This window comes from Erpetoichthys calabaricus, chromosome 11 (genome assembly GCF_900747795.2).
Source record: "Erpetoichthys calabaricus chromosome 11, fErpCal1.3, whole genome shotgun sequence".
In the NCBI taxonomy this organism is placed as follows: Eukaryota; Metazoa; Chordata; class Cladistia; order Polypteriformes; family Polypteridae; genus Erpetoichthys; species Erpetoichthys calabaricus.
This window is the reverse complement of record NC_041404.2, coordinates 64,868,612-64,888,581: the sequence shown is the minus strand read 5'-3', so window position 1 is coordinate 64,888,581 and position 19,970 is coordinate 64,868,612. Positions and strand designations below refer to the sequence as shown.

Sequence of the window (19,970 nt, the reverse complement as noted above, 5' to 3'; positions counted from 1 at the left end):
TTCACTTCCATTTCCCAAAGAAGTGCCTGCTAGGTAGACCAGTGCTGAATGAGTTTAGCAGTCTGAACTCTGGTGTCACATCCTTAACATTAAATGGGAATAGGCTCTGCCCTAGTGACCTTTAAAAAATAACGAACCTTCAGAAAATGGATGGATGGAGACATGGATTTTTTTATAGCAAATTATAAGCTTATCAACACACAAAGGTAGGTTCAAATCTATAGACGTCTACGATAAAACTGTGGTGTGGCATAGATCAGGGCAAGGGGATAAAACCATTTCAAAAGTGTTGAGTTGTCCCAGGAGAATGGGGACTTCAATAATTGTGAAATGGAAGAGTTTGGGACCACAAGGACACTTCCTAGAGTTGGATGTTCAGCCAAACTGAGTAACTGGGCATGAAGGGCCTTGGTGTGAGAGAGGAGACAATATAATAGAGCTTCAGAAGTCCTCTGCTGAAATGAAAAAAAGCCTGTCAGAAGGATGACCATCTCAGCAGCACTGCATCACTTGGGTGTTAATAGTACAGTGGCTTGTCAGAAGCCACTCTTGAGTAAAAGGCATATGACAGCCTATTTAGAGTCTTCTCAATTTAATTTAAAGGATTCTGGTCTATTGAGGCAGAAATCCAAACACTATGTCTGATGAAGACCAGGCAAGTGCTCATCACCTGCCTAATACCACCCCTATGTTGGAGCATGAAGATGGCAACATCATGCTATGGAAGTGCATCGCCATGGCAGGGCAGAATTGAGAAAAGGATGAATGCAGCCAAAAACAGTGAGGTCCTTGAAGAAAACCTGCTCCAGATATCACACAACCTCCGACTGTGGTGATGGTTCACCTTTCAGCACAACAATGACCCAGAGTACTCAGCAAAGACAATGCTGTGGTTGCTTCTGGACAAGTCTCTGACTGTCCTCAAGTGGCACAGCCAAAGCCCAGATTTGCACAATGTTAATATTTAAAAGAAATGAAGAGGTGGGTCATCATTTTTGATCAGAATGCTTCACATGAATATTCATACTGTTACCATGATGAGTGAAATCTCATTTGAGACTTATAGGCTTTGGAAAAGAGCTTTTGAGTGCCATGTTATAATGTAATACTTTACAGAGGTTTTGTTTGTGTGGCCATGGGTGAAGTTAGATGGATAATAATAGTGTATGCTTTCTCACTTTCTCTGTAGCTGTATTGACTTGACATTTACCAATGTGTGCTAGCTGTAATGCTTTTGCATACATCGAGAAAACCTTAAGGAAGATAAAAGAGTGGCTGTGACCTCTAAGAGGAGGTAGGAGCAAGGACACAAGGGAGAAGAACTTTACACCATCATGGGGTGGGAGGAGGTGAGGTGTAGGAAATGCTGCACACCAAGCACAATGTATCGCTCTGTGTAAACAGACTAACCTCCCTCACATACTGTAAAGTTTATTCCCTGCATCAGATCCTCTAGAAAGAAATTGTAGTTGAAATATTTTTCTTTCATCTTATTAAACAAAACAGAAATGTCAAAGCCTCTGACATTCTACTGTTCTACTAAAAAAAATAGTGAAGGCCAAAACCTAGATGGCAAGCAGATCTGACGTCAAGCTCAATACGAAAAACTAAAACAATGTCAAAATAACAAAGACAGAAAGCAAAATATATCTATAGAAAACATCAAGTGGAGATGTTTTAGAATTTATCCAAAAACTCATACAACTTGATGTTACACATTGTGTAAATTACAACATTAGCAGTGAAGTCTAGCTCCTTAGCTCCTTTGAAGCTCAAAATGGAGTTGGCCATGAAAAAAACAAAATAAAAAGCAATGATAAAATTATTAACCTTAAAATACAAAACAAATGATCAAAACTTCTATGTGTGTCCATCTTCAGCCTCTTGTAATATTGGGCCCGTCCATCTCAATTCATACACTTATACAAATGGGCCACTTTAAAGTCATCAATAAGCTTAACCAGCATGCCCTTGGAATATGTGAGAACATCCTATGCAGATACAAAGGGATCATGGGACATGATTTAAATCCAGTCTGCTGCTGCAGTGCTGTAAGACAAGTGGTGAGTTTAGCAAGGCTAAGAGAAAGAGGGTCTGCTGCTATGTAAGAGGCACCCTTATAGTTAGAACTCCCCATTCAGCTGCTGTACCAAAAGGGTTCTCCTTTAGGTCCACTAGTTAGAAAAGTGTTCTGTAATCCAAAGGTCCCGAGTTTGCATCCTGCTGCTGTTTCTGGGTAGATGAGCAGTTGAGAGGAAGGGCGTCTCCTCAGCTGAAACAAGTGCAAAACACCATGCAGCCACTTCAGCCCATTTGGCATTTTGTAAGTTTTTTTTATTTGTGAGACTTTTGTTTCATGTTACTTTCTATTTTACTATACTGTATTGGTAAATGTTTGCAGCTATGGAATTTTAAGGGCATTTTTATGGGCAACAAAATTGATCTGAACATCTTGTTATTTGGTTGGCAAAGTGATAGTTCTTAATATGAATTGCCAATGAAACTGCTTACTCTGTTATAGGGGCACTGGTAGCCGCAGACTGTCCCAGTAGCATCTGACACGAGGCAGGGAACCAGCCTTGAATGTGGATGCCAGTCTATCACAGAGCACACTTTTGCATTTAGCCACACTTACCCAAGGTTAGTTTACCACTAGCAACTGTCATGAGAAAACTCAGACACATGGAAAATAAGCAGACTCCATACAGATGGTGCTCAGTCCGAGCAATCGAACTTGGTGTTATAAAGCAGCATCTCTACACACTGCTAATACTCAACTTTAAAGCATCCATTGCTATAAGTATTGATAAAAGTGGATATGACTTGAGTGATCTGTCTGTTCATAAGTACAGCGTGATAATATACAGTGTAAGTAATATCAGTCAGTCAGTCATTCCCCAACCCGCTATATCCTAACACAAGGTCATGGGGGTCTGCTGGAGCCAATCCCAGCCAGCATAGGGCACAAGGCAGGAAACAAACCCCGGGCAGGGCGCCAGCCCACCGCAGTAAGTAATATCACTAATGAGTTAATTGATTTTCTATATGATTAAGATGGGAAAATGATAAGATCCATTTTGCTTTAATGCTAATTATTTAAAGTCCAGGAAACAAACATAAAAATGGTATTTGGTGAATGGGTACAGTAACTATAATCAAGATGGCCTTGGCCATTAAATAAAAAATACAAAATAAAAGTGCAATGTCAGAAAATAATAGCATTCATTCAAAATGTACCTGGCAATATGAAGAGTTCATGACATTAACAAGATTCCATCTTTGTCCCTGGGTTCTTGTTGACGAGTTTAAGGTATCCACTGTACTAATTCAAATGATCATCTTAAACACTTTAATTACATCACCTTTTAACCTTCAATCTTTCCTCATAGCTCATAACTCTCAGTCCTAGAATCAGCCTGGTTGCTCTACCATGGACTTTCTCTAGAGCTGTAATTTCTTTTTTTGCTGTACAGGAAACAGAAGAGTACACAGTACAGTGAGGTCTCAGACTCAGGTTTCAAGGTAGGATAATTCTACAAACTAACTATGGCACCAGAGAGTGGGGAAGTGTTGTTTAATGATTAGCATATGTAAGGAACTATTTCACTGATTAAATAATAATAATGACACTAGAAGCCTAGTATGCTGGACTGGGAAGGTTACATTGTGTATATATTGTGAAGGATTGCCGGCTTTTTACTCCGGTCCTCACCCCCAGGCCGCCAGGAGGAGCTCTCCCAACAGCGTGGACGTGCCCCGAGTTCCAGCAGGGCCGCCTGGACTATGTAGTTTTTATACACAGCCCTGCTGGATACCTTGGGGGCCACTGGGAGTCGCTGTAAGGGGGCTCGTGGACTCTTATTCGCCCTATAACCCGGGAGTATGTCACGGTCACGTGACAGGAAGAAACGATGTGCTCCCGGGTTGAAGAAAAGGACTGTTTACCCTGACCCGGAAGGGATAAGGAACTGTGGACGGATTGGACAGGAACACCTCCGGGTCAGGGTGTATAAAAGGACGATGGGAAATCCCAGACGTTGAGCTGAGCTGGGTGGAAGGGTGGCAACACGTCTGGGAGTGTGGAGGATTGATTATTGTGTATTGTTTAGTGATTTATTATTGAGTATTGTGGAGAGGAGGGTGCTTTGTGCACTTTATTATTAAAATAAATATTCATATTTGGACTTTTACCTGGTGTCTGACGTCTAGTCTGAGGGTTCAAGGGGTCACGGAGACCTTAATCTGTCACAATATGAACAATAGGACGTGTTTTGCTTCAATTAATGTTTGTGACAAATGTATGCCAGAGGGTCACCTTCCGCCTTCTGTCACTAACGGTATCATCTTTTTCTGTTTCCACTGCTCAGAGAAGACACCTGATGAAGGCAATTGATCCTGCACCTTCCGCTTGGAGGACTATAAATTCTAATGATTAAATCATAAAAATTCTATTATTATAAAGTTAGTGTCTCATTTGGACATAGACTCTGAACAGGAAGGACCTCCACCCCAGACCTGACTGCTTTGTTTTAGTTTGATTTTGCGTCACTGAAAGATGTTTCAGTTACAACTGGCTCCATTATTAAACAGGGCGACCCGGTTGACACCCCAACATTTATTTTGGATTTTGTGTCATGTCTCACTCGACCACAAACTGTACCTTATTTTTGGAAACGAACACTTTCTTGGTACATTTATTACAGTATATGGAGTTGAGATAGCTGTTGAACATTCTAATAATGGAATTATTTTCAATGCAGTTCACATACCCACAGAATCTAATAATGATCACAATGAAAGCACAATAAAATTAAACCAAGGATCAAAATTTGGCTGAAATGAACAAAGTCCAAAGTTGAGGTCACTTGTCATATTTACATAACTCAACAATGCCCATTTCTTTATCCAATGTTTCTCAGTTTCTCTGTAATGGCTCATCCTAATCAGGTTTGGTTCGATATTAGACCTTTTGCTGGATTCCATTTACACTATTTCACATGTTGTAATGCCCAAATTCTACTTAACAAGTGAAAGAACATGAAAGACCTGAAATTTGCAATGAGAATGATCTGCATATCCATTAATTTTTACTTTTTCCACTACAAGTTCACATGTAGTCACACTCTATCTAGTGGCACTAGTGTCAAATGTTGTATGGAATAATAATCTGCATAACCCAACGTATAGTTTATTGGCACTCATGAAATATGAATGACAAAAAACAAATAGCACTTAGTAACATTATTTAACTTGTATTTTATTTTGAACAAAGATGTATTTTTTAGCAAGGCTAATGTGATGGATGGCAGGAAAGTGCAATGGTTAGTGTTGCTGCATCAAAGATTCAGTGATTTGAATTTAAATCCCAAGCCAAGATATTACCCATGTGGAGTTTACATGTTCTTCCCATGTCTGTATTGGTTTTCTTACATCCATAAGGACACACAGGTTACTGTTGGTTAACTGGCGATTCTAAATTGTGCTGAATGTGTGTTGCAATGAAGGAGCCTCATGATAGTCTGTCACCCTGTCCAGGGCAGTTTCTTGCTTTGTGTGTTACTGCCAGAAAAACTCAGTGCCACTGTGAACTTCAAGCAGATTAATGGTGTGACATAATAAGTGTGGTCCAAGAAGATGACATTCATTTACTTAAAGCTTCTTGAAATTGGCTGCAAGCTAATTTAGTTCTAAACAAGACAGACATGAGCAGTTTGATATTGTACTAACAAAATATTGGAAAAGGAAGTGATGGATAATTTCCTTTTACCCCTGAATGTAAATAATTTCTGTTATTCTAAGTTACTGCATTGGCAGATTCTTTAGTGACTTAAGTGCTGTTCAGGAAACCAAGAGCAACTTCAAAGGTGTAAGTTATCTTACAATGTGAGCATCAGTCCTTGATCTAATCCTTCAGTGCAACTGTCTAGAGTGAAGGAAAGTGTCAGCATTGTGATATGGCAGCTAGCTCTGCAGTGTGAGTAACTCTGAAAAGGATTTTGTATCTTGAGGCTTAGAAAGAACATGCCATGTAATGAGACTGTAAGATCACTGCAGTACGTCAAGCTATACAGCAAAGTATGTTTGGGAAAAGAACTCTCATATGGAATTGAAGAGGAACTACCTTGGATTTATAAAAAACTAGCCATCCCCAGCGGCTTCGCCTGCTTATTAGTGACACAGAAGAGTGAGGAGGGCCCAGCCCAGCTCCCTACTCCTGACGTCACACTTCGCCCTCTCCTCGGCCCACAGCCTCTGTCTTGGATTAGCACGAATATATCGATCCTGCAAGTGAACTATGATACGTAGCGCAATGAGAGACGTCACAAAATCAACTGGAATGTTCAAGCAAATTATAGAAAAAATACCCACTGAATGTTCAAGCAAATTATAGAAAAAAAACAGATCTAAATCCTTTAAGTAGTTCTCTCGTGAAAAGCAAACAGACAGACAGACATTGGATTTTATATATAGAGATAAATCTGGGACCCTACAGAAAAACATCCATTTGTACATACAGAAAGGCACTCAAAACAGAGTATGAACCTGCAGCCTCAGAAGAAAACAGAATAACATTAAGAATGTCATCAGTCCTTCACAATTTACACTTTTAATAAATACAAAAATTTAAAGCTCTGTGAACAGTAGCTGTGTTACAAATTATACTGACATACAAATCTTACCTTCAGTGGGATGGTTTGTTTTTCTGAAGTAATGCAGTAACTGATACTTGAAGTTTAGGCAAATGGCACATTATAATTTAATCACGAACTGATTATTAATTTATCAAGACTGTTTTAATTAGGTCTGAAATGGGTGCATTTGGGGATTTTCAGCAACATTTTACATGCATGATTAACCTGAATAACATGTTTTTCACTTCCTATATGTCTAATATTTTTACATTAGATGAAAAAGAAGAACTTTTGGTTTCTAGGTTATATTTGTCTTTAATTGTGACATCTTCTTAATTTCTAAGAACCGGTCAATATTATTGAGACTTAAATGGAAACATCTTTTTTCTGGACAGTATGCATCACACCCCTGGTAAATATAATGACTAGCACATTAAAAATGCATACTGGAGAATTCCAAATTGCATATGAAAATGAAACCAGAGTGAAAAAGCTTTAATGGCAAATGTTAATTGGTTTATTGATTGTAAATAAAGTTGCAATTGTGAGAAGTGGTACTGTGGGGTAATTTAACTTTGTTGTCTGCCTAGCTTCTCCCCACATCCACTGAAAAGAGACAATACACCAAAAAAAAAAATACCTCACCAAAATAAATAAAATCAGCTGGGATCCACCATTGCTAACAAGGACCAAAACATTGCATCTTCCAATCACACAAAGTGACTTGGAGGCATAAAATGACTGAGCATTAATACTGTAAATCAGTAACATACAGTACCATACTGACACCCAGAATTGCTTTTCTTAAACATGGTAATATTTTTTACAATTTGAAAATGTTTGCAATTAATCTTCTCCACCACATATAAGTAGCAGGGCTTTGCGGTAATCTCCCGAAGTGTCCCCCTAAAATAGGAAAAGAAAAAGCTTGTCAATTTTTGTAAAACTAAAAGTGCACCAAAGCATCTAATTATTTTACAGTATATAGTAAAGTTATACATAATACATAACATAACATTCTCAAACCCACTTTTCCAATTGACGGTGGCAGCAGACTTGAGCCGAACCTGGTAGGTCTGAATGCAAGGCAGGAGGCAGCCCAGGACAGGGTGCCCGTCTCATGCATACACTCACGCTCACACTGTGGCTAGTTTGGAATCACTGATTGACCTGAGGGATGTGGGAGAAAAACCCACACAGGAAGACTCAGGGAGAAAGTGCCAGCAGCACACAAACAAAGACCAGATGAAGGAATTTAAACTACCAGTGCCAACATCATAAATCCTGAACTTTATTATTTATTTGAATGATAGAGGGGAAGAAGCCTGTTATATCAGACAAAGGCCGAGTAGAACACTTTTAAAATTTAAGGACATGTGGCATTCTTTAATTCTAAAATATTTAAGTAACTTCAGTGGCAACTTAAAAGAGTATTAGATAAAAATTTAAACAAGCTGGTTAGCTGTGAAAAGCTAATGACTATGCCATAAGGAAATAGATTTTTTATTTACAAAGACATAAGATATGAAATTCACTCGACAAAACAAATACATAAGAAAACTAAAATTTAAATAACTTGATAAAAAAAGTTCTTGCAAACCTGCTGAAACACACTATAAACATTCAGACACATTTAAGTGGGGTGACATTGCCTTTAGCTATCTTTTGCTTTTCATTGTGGGTTTGAACTTTCTTGCTCTCCTGTTCCTGCCCGAGCCTCAAATCCCACTAAAGGGACCCTTGCAGTCTTTGTTGTTTCTTTTCACCAATACTGAAATTATGAGAGGCAAATTTGTTCAACATAGTTCTCTGAAAGAGGATCTTTGGCCTGAACTGCAAAATACATACATCTTTCCAGGGCTGAGCCCTAACAGAGCTCCAGCGTGGGCAACAAACACATAAATTAATATGTTACTATAAAGACAAAGGATAATAGAACAAGCATGAAACTTGGGCCGACTGGATCATCATTTTTCCTTCACAGTAATACACCTGCTTTACTGCCTTGATATGAAAACGCATTTCTCTGTTTTGCATAAAATTCTAAGACAGGAAACCCTATTACCATTCTGACATGCATGGCACTGCAAATGTAACCCTCCAATCAGATGCAAATATGATGAAGGGGAATTCCTGAACAGCTGAGATAAATTAACCCACATCGTGCTTCTAGCTCAGCACAGCGTGAGCAGCAGCGACACATGCTCAAAATAGTACCACAGACAAGCCTACAGTGGGGAGGAGGTAGTATCCAAAAGCCACAGGCCCATGTTTCTAAATAATATCTGTGTAGATATCTGACTTAAAATCTGACTTAAACACTAATAAAAGGCAGCACTAATTCTAAGTGCTAAGACGTTGACAGTATATATTCTACATGATTAATGAAGAACATAGAAAATATCATTTCCTCCTCCTGCTGCTATTTCTTCTTCATGCACTTTATCCTTTCCCACCCAAGAGTTTGAAATGTAATTTTGATTTCAATGGCCTTTAATTATTCCTTCTTTAGGTGATGTTTCTTGCCCTTTTTTGCAATATTTTCATTATTGACTTTCAGCTGCATTAAAAGTGACTAATTTAGTGTCTACCCCAGTGTGTACAGCAATTATAAAACGAACGTTCACAACTGTGTATTTTTTTTACCTTTAGTAGACATCCAAATTGCACATCAGTTAGATAACAGTGGAGAAACTATCTGCATGCAGTGAATGTATTACCAACACTGCTATTAAAACACTGAGGAGATGATATAAAAATAAAAGGAGTTAATTGTATCCATTGAGTCTACATGAACATGTTTTCAGTGTTGGAAAACTACCTGACAAAAATTATGTTAGTCTTTGTGTTAAATCTGAATGAGGTGTAAAAACCCTGAGCCTGGATTTTACCCCTTACTACATCGTTGATGATGCTCTCTGTGTTTAAATCACGTTTTTGTAAGATGATTAAACTGCAGGGCATTTAGAAATTTAGTGGCGGAAACAACGTACGACTTTTAATTTATACAGTGCATCCGGAAAGTATTCACAGCCTTATTCCAAAATGGATTAAATTCATTTTTTTCCTCAGAATTCCTCACACAACACCCCATAATGACAACATGAAAAAAGTTTACTTGAGATTTTTGCAAATTTATTAAAAATAAAAAAATTGAGAAAGCACATGTACATAAGTACTTTGCCATGAAGCTCAAAATTGAGCTCAGGTGCATCCTGTTTCCCCTGATCATCCTTGAGATGTTTCTGCAGCTTAATTGGAGTCCACCTGTGGTAAATTCAGTTGATTGGACATGATTTGGAAAGGCACACACCTGTCTATATAAGGTCCCACAGTTGACAGTTCATGTCAGAGCACAAACCAAGCATGAAGTCAAAGGAATTGTTTGTAGACCTCCGAGACAGGATTGTCTCGAGGCACAAATCTGGAGGTTACAGAAAAATTTCTGCTGCTTTGAAGGTCTCAATGAGCACAGTGGCCTCCATCATCTGTAAGTAGAAGAAGTTCGAAACCACCAGGATTCTTCCTAGAGCTGGCCGTCCATCTAAACTGAGCGATCGGAGGAGAAGGGCCTTAGTCAGGGAGGTGACCAAGAACCCGATGGTCACTCTGTCAGAGCTCCAGAGGTCCTCTGTGGAGAGAGGAGAACCTTCCAGAAGGACAACCATCTCTGCAGCAATCCACCAATCAGGCCTGTATGGTAGAGTGGCCAGACGGAAGCCACTCCTTAGTGAAAGGCACATGGCAGCCCGCCTGGAGTTTGCCAAAAGGCACCTGAAGGACTCTCAGACCATGAGAAAGAAAATTCTCTGGTCTGATGAGACAAAGATTGAACTCTTTGGTGTGAATGCCAGGCGTCACGTTTGGAGGAAACCAGGCACCGCTCATCACCAGGCCAATACCATCCCTACAGTGAAGCATGGTGGTGGCAGCATCATGCTGTGGGGATGTTTTTCAGCAGCAGGGACTGGGAGACTAGTCAGGATAAAGGGAAAGGTGACTGCAGCAATGTACAGAGACATCCTGGATGAAAACCTGCTCCAGAGCGCTCTTGACCTCAGACTGGGGCGACGGTTCATCCTTCAACAGGACAACAACCCTAAACACACAGCCAAGATATCAAAGGAGTTACTTCAGGACAACTCTGTGAATGTCCTTGAGTGGCCCAGCCAGAGCTCAGACTTGAATCCGATTGAACATCTCTGGAGAGATCTTAAAATGGCTGTGCACCGACACTTCCCATCTAGCCTGATGGAGCTTGAGAGGTGCTGCAAAGAGGAATGGGCAAAACTGGCCAAGGATAGGTGTGCCAAGCTTGTGGCATCACATTCAAAAAGACTTGAGGCTGTAATTGCTGCCAAAGGTGCATCGACAAAGTATTGAGCAAAGGCTGTGAATACTTATGTACATGTGATTTCTCAGTTTTTAAAGTTGCAAAAACCTCAAGTAAACTTTTTTCACGTTGTCATTATTGGGTATTGTGTGTAGAATTCTGAGGAAAAAAATGAATTGAATCCATTTTGGAATAAGGCTGTAACATAACAAAATGTGGAAAAGTGATGCACTGTGAATACTTTCCGGATGCACTGTAGTTGGGTTAGTTTTTGGCAACTTTGTTTTTATGGAGTAAATGTTGAATGTACTAGGGAAAGTACAAATAAACTCTGACTAACACATAGAGCCTCGACCTTGATGCTTTCATGAAGGGAAACGTCGTGCAGTTCCTTGTACTCCCGCCGAATGTTGAGCAAGTCCATTTCACTCCGTGACACCATGATCCTAGTTAGTGTTCGTTCATCTGTGCCAAGACCCTAGAGGAAAGAGCAAGAAATGATAGATCAATTGTTTTAGCAAATTATACACATATAAATAGTCTCACGTCATGCATGTTATTTTCTGCTTTTACACTGTATATAGCATTATAAAATGCAGTGCATCAGGTAATAAATCATTATGCTCACAAAAAGTACCAAAAATACACAAATGTAAAACCAATCACACAAAATTATACACACATAAATATAGTCTCACATCATGCCTAGCATAAAAGACTCACACAGCATGTTATTTTCTGCTTTTACACTGTGTTTGGTATCATAAAATGCAGTGCATTAGGTAATAAATTATTAGGATCACAAAAAGGTACCAAAAATACACAAATGTAAAACCAATCACACAAAAAATGAAAACGGTACATTTGTTTGGTGGCAATGGCATGAGCTTTGCCTTTATGTAATTGAATGACACACACTTTACATTTATCTGCTAAATAGACACTTATCCACAGTGACATACAAAAGAGGTCAACATAACTGAGTAAACATCACTTTGGGGGACTGTTTGGGAACAAGTGTCACAGGAAAAGATTGCAAAATTGATAACTACAAGTGAAGAGCCCATTACAATTCCTTAGTTAAGAGAACCAATCAAAGCTTTTATCAATTAGACAGATATTCACCAATCAAGAGTGTCTTCAAATGCTTCTTAGACATACCGATGAAGTCACAATTTTGAATGGAGGAGGGCAGCTTATTCCACTACCTAGGAGCTGCACATGAAGAGTCCGGATTGAGCTTTGATGCCATGCAGAGGGAGCATCACCAGTTGCCTTTCATCAGCCGACCTGAGGGGTCAAGAAGGAGCATAGGACCTCCAAATGTCTCCATATGGTGCTGACTTGTTGATTACTCCGTAGGGGAGCATCAAGGATTTGAATTTAATACATGTCACTACAACGAGCCAGTGTAGTGATCTGAAAAGGAGGAGTGAAATGTGCCCGCCTCAACTGATTGAACACCGCATGTGCCGCTGTATTTTGAATCATCTGCAGTGGTGACACATGCTGGTATTCCTGCCAACTGTGACTTACAGTAGTCAAGATTTGACAAGACCAAAGCTTGGACCAGAAGGTTGTGCTGCATACTCTGTCTGATACAGTCTGATCTAGGGGATGTTGTAGAGAGTGAATCTTCAAGACCAAGAGACCAATGCAACATGGTCATTGAAGGACAGCAGGTCATCGATAACTTAGTGGGTGTCAGCGCTAACAAGCCGAGCTGAACAGAGACGGTGTGCGGAATAGACTTGGAAATGTGACCTAATAGACCTGGAAAGGAATATCACATGAACATTCAGGGAGGGTATTCAATCAAAGAGTATAGTTACTGGTTGTGGCAACAGTACCCACTGCATCGATGTACAAAAGATTCAAATGCTGCCCCAGTTCAGTTTGTGACTCGGAAAAAGTCATAAGGATTGTTTTGCTCATAATGTAATGTTGTGATGTCCTCAAGATTCTTTATATTTTGGAGTAGATTCCACCCAAGCAAAATTAATTTGAGAGGTACACTTGATTTCCTGGGGCAAAATTAGTTTTTGCCAATTAAGAACTAAAAAGCACATTGAGTTTTTCCTGTGTGATTTCTTCAGCTAATTTTAAGCACTTGGTTGTTTGTTTCAGCTTGAAGCAGGATGAAGCAGGTATAATTTCATAAAATTTGATAGACTATAAAGTCAGAATATTAGGTGAGGTAGTCCTTGTTAAGAGCTGTGGACTTTGTGCCTCATCTGTCCAGAGACGTCAAACAACTTATACAAAGGCAGTCTTCTCTCTTCAGGCTGTGACATTCTGTGAACACTCACCTAATCTACGAATCTTTACTGTATATAGTGCCATTTACCAGATGCATTATTGCAAAGTATTTTGCAGTGCAAGCATGACTACAATGCAACATCAATTACACAATACAGAGCAGTATGATAAAAACAAAGCAAATGCCAGTAAATGCAGGGCAATTGATACCAAAAGGAAACTGGAAGAGTGCCTGTCTGATTTTAAACAGTTAACAGTGTAGTGGTCACAGGGACACTATGATTCACACTGTCTAAAAAAAGAGGTTTGTTTATTTTATTGTGGGAACACTGGAAACACACCCGGCTTTGACCCTGTACGCACACTCGCACACTGAGATACTGTTAGTGGCACCAATGAGATATATTAATCAAACAATAAATAAAGAGCACACAATATATAACCAAAACCACCTTCTCAAAGGCTGTCCCAAGCTCCCAGATGGTGATGATAAATTACAACACTGATAGCACACAATAAACACTAACAACAATGTCCAAAACAGTCTAGTATAGCAGGGGCAGTTGATGATGGAGGTGTGATTGAAACACCCTGTGAGCAGCTTTCTGAAAGCAATGTAAACTTTTATCCTACCGGGTTCTTGATGCAGTGTGGGGTTGAAGTGATGAAGATGTATCCAGTCAATACAAACTCACACGGACAGGCAGGCACAGGACAGAACATACACCCAGAAAGAAACTGTAATCCAATGTGGTCAAGTCGTAATCCAACTGTGTGTATGACGTGTAATAACCAACAGACAGATGATCGCAATCCCCTCGGCATCCTTTAGATTCCTTTTTAAAGGGCCTGTCAGCTCAATTATCTTCCCAGTAGCCCCTGTGCCTCCCAAAGCTGTCCAATAGTCTTATGCCACCGGGGCTGCTTGGAGAAGTAGGACATTTTAAGTAGTACTGCTACAACAGTATTCCTAAACTTGTACTGTTTTTACAGTTTTTGTACACAGTAATTTTGTTCATTTATAAATTATAAGTTTTCATTAAACCTTTTTTTGACCCACCATTTAATTAGTTTTGTTTCAGTAGTGGTTCTTGGCTTTCTGTGACCACATCTACCAACCTTTTTTTACCCAGAAAGCATTTGACGTCACTGATTTCTTGAATGCTCTTTATATAAGCAGTTACTGACTGCAGACAATTTACAGACTTTGGGTCTCACATACCACATGAATGTTGGCGTTCACATGTTGTTGTTATGATATTACAGACAGACTCAGCATTGTTGTGCAAAAGCCTCTAGGCACACACAATTAAGGGTGAACTATTAAGAAATCGTAAATATATAAATCAAGTGATTAAATGAAAAAATGGTAAAACTGCATGATGGCTAGGATTTATTGTCACTTTTGAGTTTGACTGCGATCAAAGGTGCTATCATCAGTTAAGAAGTTTATAGCCTGAGAGAGTTTCTGTTAAAGCAAGACAAGTACTATCTTATTTGCTACAATCTTAAGTCTTATTTTAGATGATCTAGTTAGAAAGTGTTTATTTTTTAAACTCATTTTGTCTCACTGAATGTTTGTTACCCTGATACTTGATTCTTAGAAACAGATCAAGCAACAATTCAACCTCGGCAACCATGAAATGCATTGCAACTCTTTTTTTCTATCAGTACTTCTGTTGTTATTGCATGCAGATAAGCACAGCGCATCACTTGAGTCCAAGTCTGCTCTTTCACTCAACTACTTATGTGGATTTTTCTTTGGGTATTTTGTTTTTCTCCTGCAATTTCCCTTCCTTGTGTATTCTAACTGAGGTACACTTGGGAAGTGAAAATGGATGGACAGATTATGTCAACTTAATAAAAGAGGATTTTCTCAGTATAATTTCAATGATACTTGCTTCAAAATCATGGAAAAATATTCTCTCTACACTAAGGCAGAAAGATGACAATAAGCTAAAACGGTTTGGCTATATACAGTAGCTTTTGAAGAGAAATTACAGTATAAGGCACTTTTACACTATGTGTCGATCCAGATTAAATTTTATCATGTCATAGAAGTCTGCACTGGGCTGGCCTGCCCGGGATTTGTTCCTGCCTTGCGCCCTGTGTTGGCTGGGATTGGCTCCGGCAGACCCCTGTGACCCTGTGTTAGGATATAGCAGGTTGGAAAATGGCTGACTGACTGACTGACATGTCATAGAAGTTGTTTTTTACTCTAAATTTCTCTGAACTCACTCTGGAAAACCAGCACACTTTTTATTTAATGCCTACATATGTTCCTCAGGAATGACGTTCATGTACTGATTGTTATCAGTCTCTTAAGGGGAAGCAGGAGAAGCATTCAGTTTGTGTTAAAGAGAAGCAGGTTGTTTGGCCTACTGGTTTGGTATTAATCTTTAAACCACAAGGTTGTCTTTTTATTCTTTGACTAAACCTGAGTGAACAAGCATATCTGTGTACCAAATTTACAAAATATATTTAAAAAGTAATGCACTAGTTGTAAGTCACCATGTGAGAAAATATCTGACAAATATAAAAAGGAAATAGTACAATAGGGTCTAATAATAATCAGGAAGGCGTTATGGTGTAGTGGTTAATTTACTGGATGTTAAACCGTAACACTGTGGACTCATTGTAAGTTCTCTTGGTTAAAGGTGTCAACCAAATACACAATATTAAGATGAAGGTCAAGCATAGGTCAGTACATCTTGGACAGGCAAGACTAAATGAATTAGGCATTTCACAAGGAGTTACAGTCACTGAAGACAAAAAGCAGCATGAGCATGTAACAATATATTGTCAGAACCCTTTACCCCTACTTCTATCTATTGACAAGATTATAGCATACTCCTCCACAAAATCCTTACTTTGTTTCTCCATCTCCACTTCACTTCAGTCAGCTTCTTCTGAGATGGATAGACCAGGCCATCCTATTCCTAGCACCTTTTTCAAACTCTTGCTGGGGGATTACCTGATCGTCTCAGACTAACTGAGAGATGTAATCCCACTTCTGTATTATTAGTCTGCCCATATCTGACAGATTCCCCATGAGAAACAGCCAGGTTGAACCACATTAACTGTCTCCTCTCAACTCTGAAAAGCAATGGTTCAACAACAATTTTTTTCAACTCTGCTCATGTGCCTCATTTTGGCTGCCTGTGTTCCCAGTCTGATTTTTTTCTGTAACTACCTGTAGCTTATAATCACAAGTGAGGAAGGGAATGTAGATTGATTGGTGATTCAAGAACTTCATAAAAGGGCTTAGCTCCTGACTCACCACCATGGTTTAGTACAACCTCTGAAAAACCGCTGCCACATTGATTTGTTATTCAGTCTCACAATCACCTCTCCCCTGCATCACTATTCTAGTGTTCTACAGTAATCTCTACTTCACTACTTTCGACTGTTGAGATTCCCTCTCTTAGTAACAAAAAGCATAAATTCCTAACTTTATCAACTGTATGAGCTTCAAATTTAACTTCAGGTGTTAATCTCAAGGCCATTTCACATCATTTCACTATTTTGAGTGAACACATCCAAGATGGAGAGAAAGAAAAGCAATACAGTGTTACTGTCTCTGTTAGCTTTGGCACTTTTGTTTGTAATTGTAGTTCATTGTTAAACTTTTATTTGTCCCAATATATTATACCAGTAATAGCACGCGTGGATACATTTGACTTGAGCATTCATAGTTTTCATACTCTTTCTCTGTATGTTTAGCATTCGGTTGCTCAGAGGTTGATGTGCTTGCTGCTTCCTGAGCAGCTCTTCTTTTTTCCACTGTAGTGGCACACTTCTCTTCTTTTGTCACCATCTTTTCACATTAAAACTGATTAAGTCAGTGTCTGTGTTGCAATTATTTAGTATATTTTCTTTAATTCTTAACTTAAGCTAGCACTTAAGTCTTCAATCTGCCTCAAGAATGATTTAAGATATGAAGAGGTAGGGGAAGTGACAGCAAAAGTGGTAGGGATGAGAACGGCGCCTGTATGCATGCGCCACACAGCCAGCCTGCTGGCCCCTTCCGAGAGTTGATTCTACAATAAAATAAAATAAAAATAAAAAGAGGAATAAACTTGGAGGTTAATCATCACCCTGAAAGCGGATAGTAGAGGTCACATAGTATAAGTGTACCAAATTTCAGGTCAATAGTTCAAACAGTTTACAAGCTACAGGTGATTTAAAATCCTGGATAGACAAATGGGCGTAGTATATTATATAAGAAGATATTACTGGGCGGTAGTGCAATTGTACTTTACAATATTGTCTTACAGTGTGTGTTTGTGTTTTGTGCAATATATTTTTCTCTACTACTGTATATAATATTGTAATGTCATGAATTTTACCGTATATACTTGCATACCCGACTTATACGGCCATTCAAAAATGCGGCACTTAAATTTTTTTTTTTACATCTTCTTTCCTCTTCCAATCTCGTACCAGTTTCTCAGACACATTGAATTTTGTTGCAGCAGTGCAGTTACCAATTTCTTTCGCGACTTCAATGACTTTTAATTTAAAACTAGGTTCATATTTTCTTGGATCGAACACTCTACGATAAAGGTGTATGAGGGTGTGAGATACACAAAACAGTGCAAACATCACTTCAGAATAGTTTGGGTATTACCGTGTGGTTACATAGGCACAGTACATAGACAGTTACTCTCTCAGGTGGGTGTTAGCATATCGTAATCTCTTGGATCAGTAGTGTGAGTTTTCCGCATTCAACTTATACAACCAACATTATAAAATACCGGAAATTATATGTTAAAATCATCTCCTGACTTATCCGCGGGAGAATTTATCTGCGAGTATATACGGTATATTGTGTTGTTTATAATAGTAATTACTCTTGTGTCGTGTATTATCATAACACCAAGAGAAATTCCTAGCAACTACAATCAATAAAAGTTTAAGCCGTAGTGGTAATTAACAGTTTCCAATTTCCAATACACACATTTGTTTCTCAGAAATCAAAGTTTAACATAGTTAAACTACAAACACATAAACTATATTCCAGTTATTAAGAATAAAAAAATATTTTCTGACTCTGTCTACATTATTAGTATTAGAGAATAATTTCATTAAATTTCATCTGTGCGGAATATGCTAAATTACAACGTTACATGTTGTTTCTGTTTCTTGTTATTCACAACAGTTCAAGCCACTTAGTGTGTGTCAGGGGAACATGAAAAACCTGGGGCCTCATGCATAACGGTGTGTGTAGAATTCACACTATAACATGACATAAGCACAAAAGCCGAAATGTACTTACGCACAGAAAAATCCAGATGCTGGAATCTGTGCATACGCAAACTTCCACGTTATTCCGCTACATAAATCTCGATCAGCGTGAAAAGTTACGCTCATGCACACGCCTGCTGTCCCGCCCCAACTCCTCCCATAATTACGCCTCTTTGAATATGCAAAGCAATATACAGTAAATAGCCCTTAAGCTCAGTGTTCTGTGAAAAGACACTTGGGAAAAGCAAGACGGAAAATGGAAGAATTTCAGCGAATACCAGGTGGAGGCAAGGAAAAACGTACTATTTGTTGGTTTAAACAGTGGTATAAACAACAAAAGGAAGCTAATCGACTGACATAGCGTGTCGGGGAAACTCGAAAGTTCAAGTTCACAAAGTCGCACAGTGCCCGAAATAAAAAAGAAGTTGTCAGATATCAAAGTCGCCGTGAAAAGGCGAGACATAGCTCATTATCTGAGTGTCATATGAAAGCTTATTAGGGTACAGAGAAAAAAAAGGCACACAGTGGGGAAAAAGCACGAAATGTCAACTTCAATCTCGAAATTTCCACTTTAATTACGTAGTTTACTTTGTCATTAAAGTAGAACATCATAAACTTCATCTTAAAATTGTTTAATTAACCAGTTTCTCAAATCACATCGTAATTAAAGTAGCATGTTAAATGCTTTGTTTTGTATGTGTTCTTCTATGTGCTCTTTGTGTGTGAATCACTACGTGCTTCTTAAACTGGCTTTCTCTTCCTCTGACAGGACACAGAATCCATTACATTCGTGATATTACAGCTCTCTGAATAACTAAAATACTGAGATGTATACGTGATATAATTTTCAAGATGATTGGAGTTAAAGCAAGTTATTAAACATGGGAACACGGTGGCACAGTGATTGTGCGCGACCTTCGATGAAAGAATTTATTGCAGCAGTACTCAGGGGCGGCTCTAGGCTCGTGGTGGCCCTGGGCAGAGAAAGAATCAGTGGCCCCTTCGCCCGCCAATGTCAATATGGTATCTTATGCACAGAGGATGGCCACGTCCGTTGCAGACACTGCATAGCCGCCTCATGCTCATGACACAAGGGTTTAACTTTTGCCGAAATTTGCCGCTGCGTTTTTAGCTGTGTTGTTATTTTCTCTTTCTGTTTTATATTCAATATATATTGGCGTGGCGGCCCCTGGGATTTGGCGGCCCTGTGCAGGTGCACAGTTTGCACATGCCTAAGGCCGTCCCTGCAGTACTGTCTCTTTCAAACGTACTAACCTCCAATTCCTGTCCTTCCTTTTCTTTCTCCAAGTAACCGATCGCCACACAATCAGCTCTGTAATAGACGTTAAGCCATAAGCTTATAACGCCGATTCTTCAAAACTTTTAAGGAACATTGAAATATCTTCGTAGTACATGTTTCATTATTCTATCGTTCATGCCTGTCACAGTGAAGCATACAGTGCTTTTATCTGTATAATATAATAAACATATTTTGCTGC

The 19,970-nt window shown here is 39.0% G+C and overlaps 1 protein-coding gene across 3 annotated transcripts in view; it reads right to left on the bottom strand.

Moving 5' to 3' along the window:
* Window positions 1–7,126: 7,126 nt before the first annotated feature.
* The window catches only part of anxa6 (annexin A6), a 108,444-nt gene continuing 95,600 nt past the window's right edge, over window positions 7,127–19,970 (bottom strand). For 2 of the 3 annotated variants that reach the window (XM_028813222.2, XM_051933991.1), the window contains exons 24-25: window positions 11,306–11,443; window positions 7,127–7,538 (exon numbers count right to left, since the gene is read on the bottom strand). In XM_028813222.2, the coding sequence (XP_028669055.1) occupies window positions 7,479–7,538; window positions 11,306–11,443 (198 nt within the window). In that variant the 3' untranslated portion in view covers window positions 7,127–7,478. The remainder of the gene's footprint in view (window positions 7,539–11,305; window positions 11,444–19,970) is intronic. The other variant, XM_028813224.2, reaches the window with a different exon arrangement.